Source organism: Nestor notabilis, unplaced genomic scaffold (assembly GCF_000696875.1).
Source record: "Nestor notabilis isolate BGI_N333 unplaced genomic scaffold, ASM69687v1 scaffold26661, whole genome shotgun sequence".
In the NCBI taxonomy this organism is placed as follows: Eukaryota; Metazoa; Chordata; class Aves; order Psittaciformes; family Psittacidae; genus Nestor; species Nestor notabilis.
The window spans coordinates 3,108-3,885 of record NW_009914630.1 but is presented as its reverse complement, the minus strand read 5'-3'; the positions used below and the strand labels follow the sequence as shown (position 1 = coordinate 3,885).

The 778-nt window shown below is 34.8% G+C and overlaps 1 protein-coding gene across 1 annotated transcript in view; it reads left to right on the top strand.

Moving 5' to 3' along the window:
* LOC104412908 (exocyst complex component 1-like) overlaps window positions 1-778 on the top strand; it is a gene marked incomplete at its 3' end in the record, with an annotated part of 7,372 nt that overhangs the window by 5,489 nt on the left and 1,105 nt on the right. The window contains exon 6 of the mRNA XM_010023744.1: window positions 378-605. Within this exon, the coding sequence (XP_010022046.1) occupies window positions 378-605 (228 nt within the window). The remainder of the gene's footprint in view (window positions 1-377; window positions 606-778) is intronic.

Genomic DNA, 778 nt, shown 5'->3' with positions numbered 1-778 from the left:
GGGAGAACAGATGTTCACGGCCATGGGTGTGATCTCTTATGCCTAAAATACTACTCTCAGTGTAATTTGGAGACACTGAAAAGTCTAATAACATTGTCATATTCAGCTGTGTGTAACAGTATAGATCAATACTTTGGTTCTAAGAACTGAGTATATTTTGGGTTTTATATCTTAATGGAATAAAGAAGTGTCATAGACTGAGGAACTGCTGTGTTGAATAACACTAACTGAGAAGTACTACAAGCTTATACTGTTTTGTCTCTTTCATTGAGAGTTCTGGAGAGTGTTTGGCAGTAATAGAGACAGAAGGAGAACTTGGAATGCATTTGAGATATAAAAATGTCTCTTAAAATATTTTGGCTTAATTTACTGTACAGGCAAATATCCAGTCAATTATGGCCTCGGAGAAACAGGTGAATATCTTGATGAAGCTGCTGGATGAAGCTCTAAAGGAAGTTGACCAAATTGAGCTAAAGCTGAGCAGTTACGAAGAAATGCTTCAGAGTGTAAAAGAGCAAATGGATCAAATTTCAGAAAGCAACCATCTAATTCATCTCAGCAACACAAATAATGTGAAACTACTGTCAGAGATAGAATTCTTAGTGGTAAGCATTTTTATTGCATTTACTGTGATGGTTCTTATCAGGTTTATAATTCTTTTAGGTCACTACCCTCTTTAGGAACTGCATTTGAGGTTCATTTAAAATGTTGAGTTTATTTTTGTGTTTTGTTGTTGCCCTAACTTCAGTAAGTTTTTGTAATGATGGAATTGTATTTA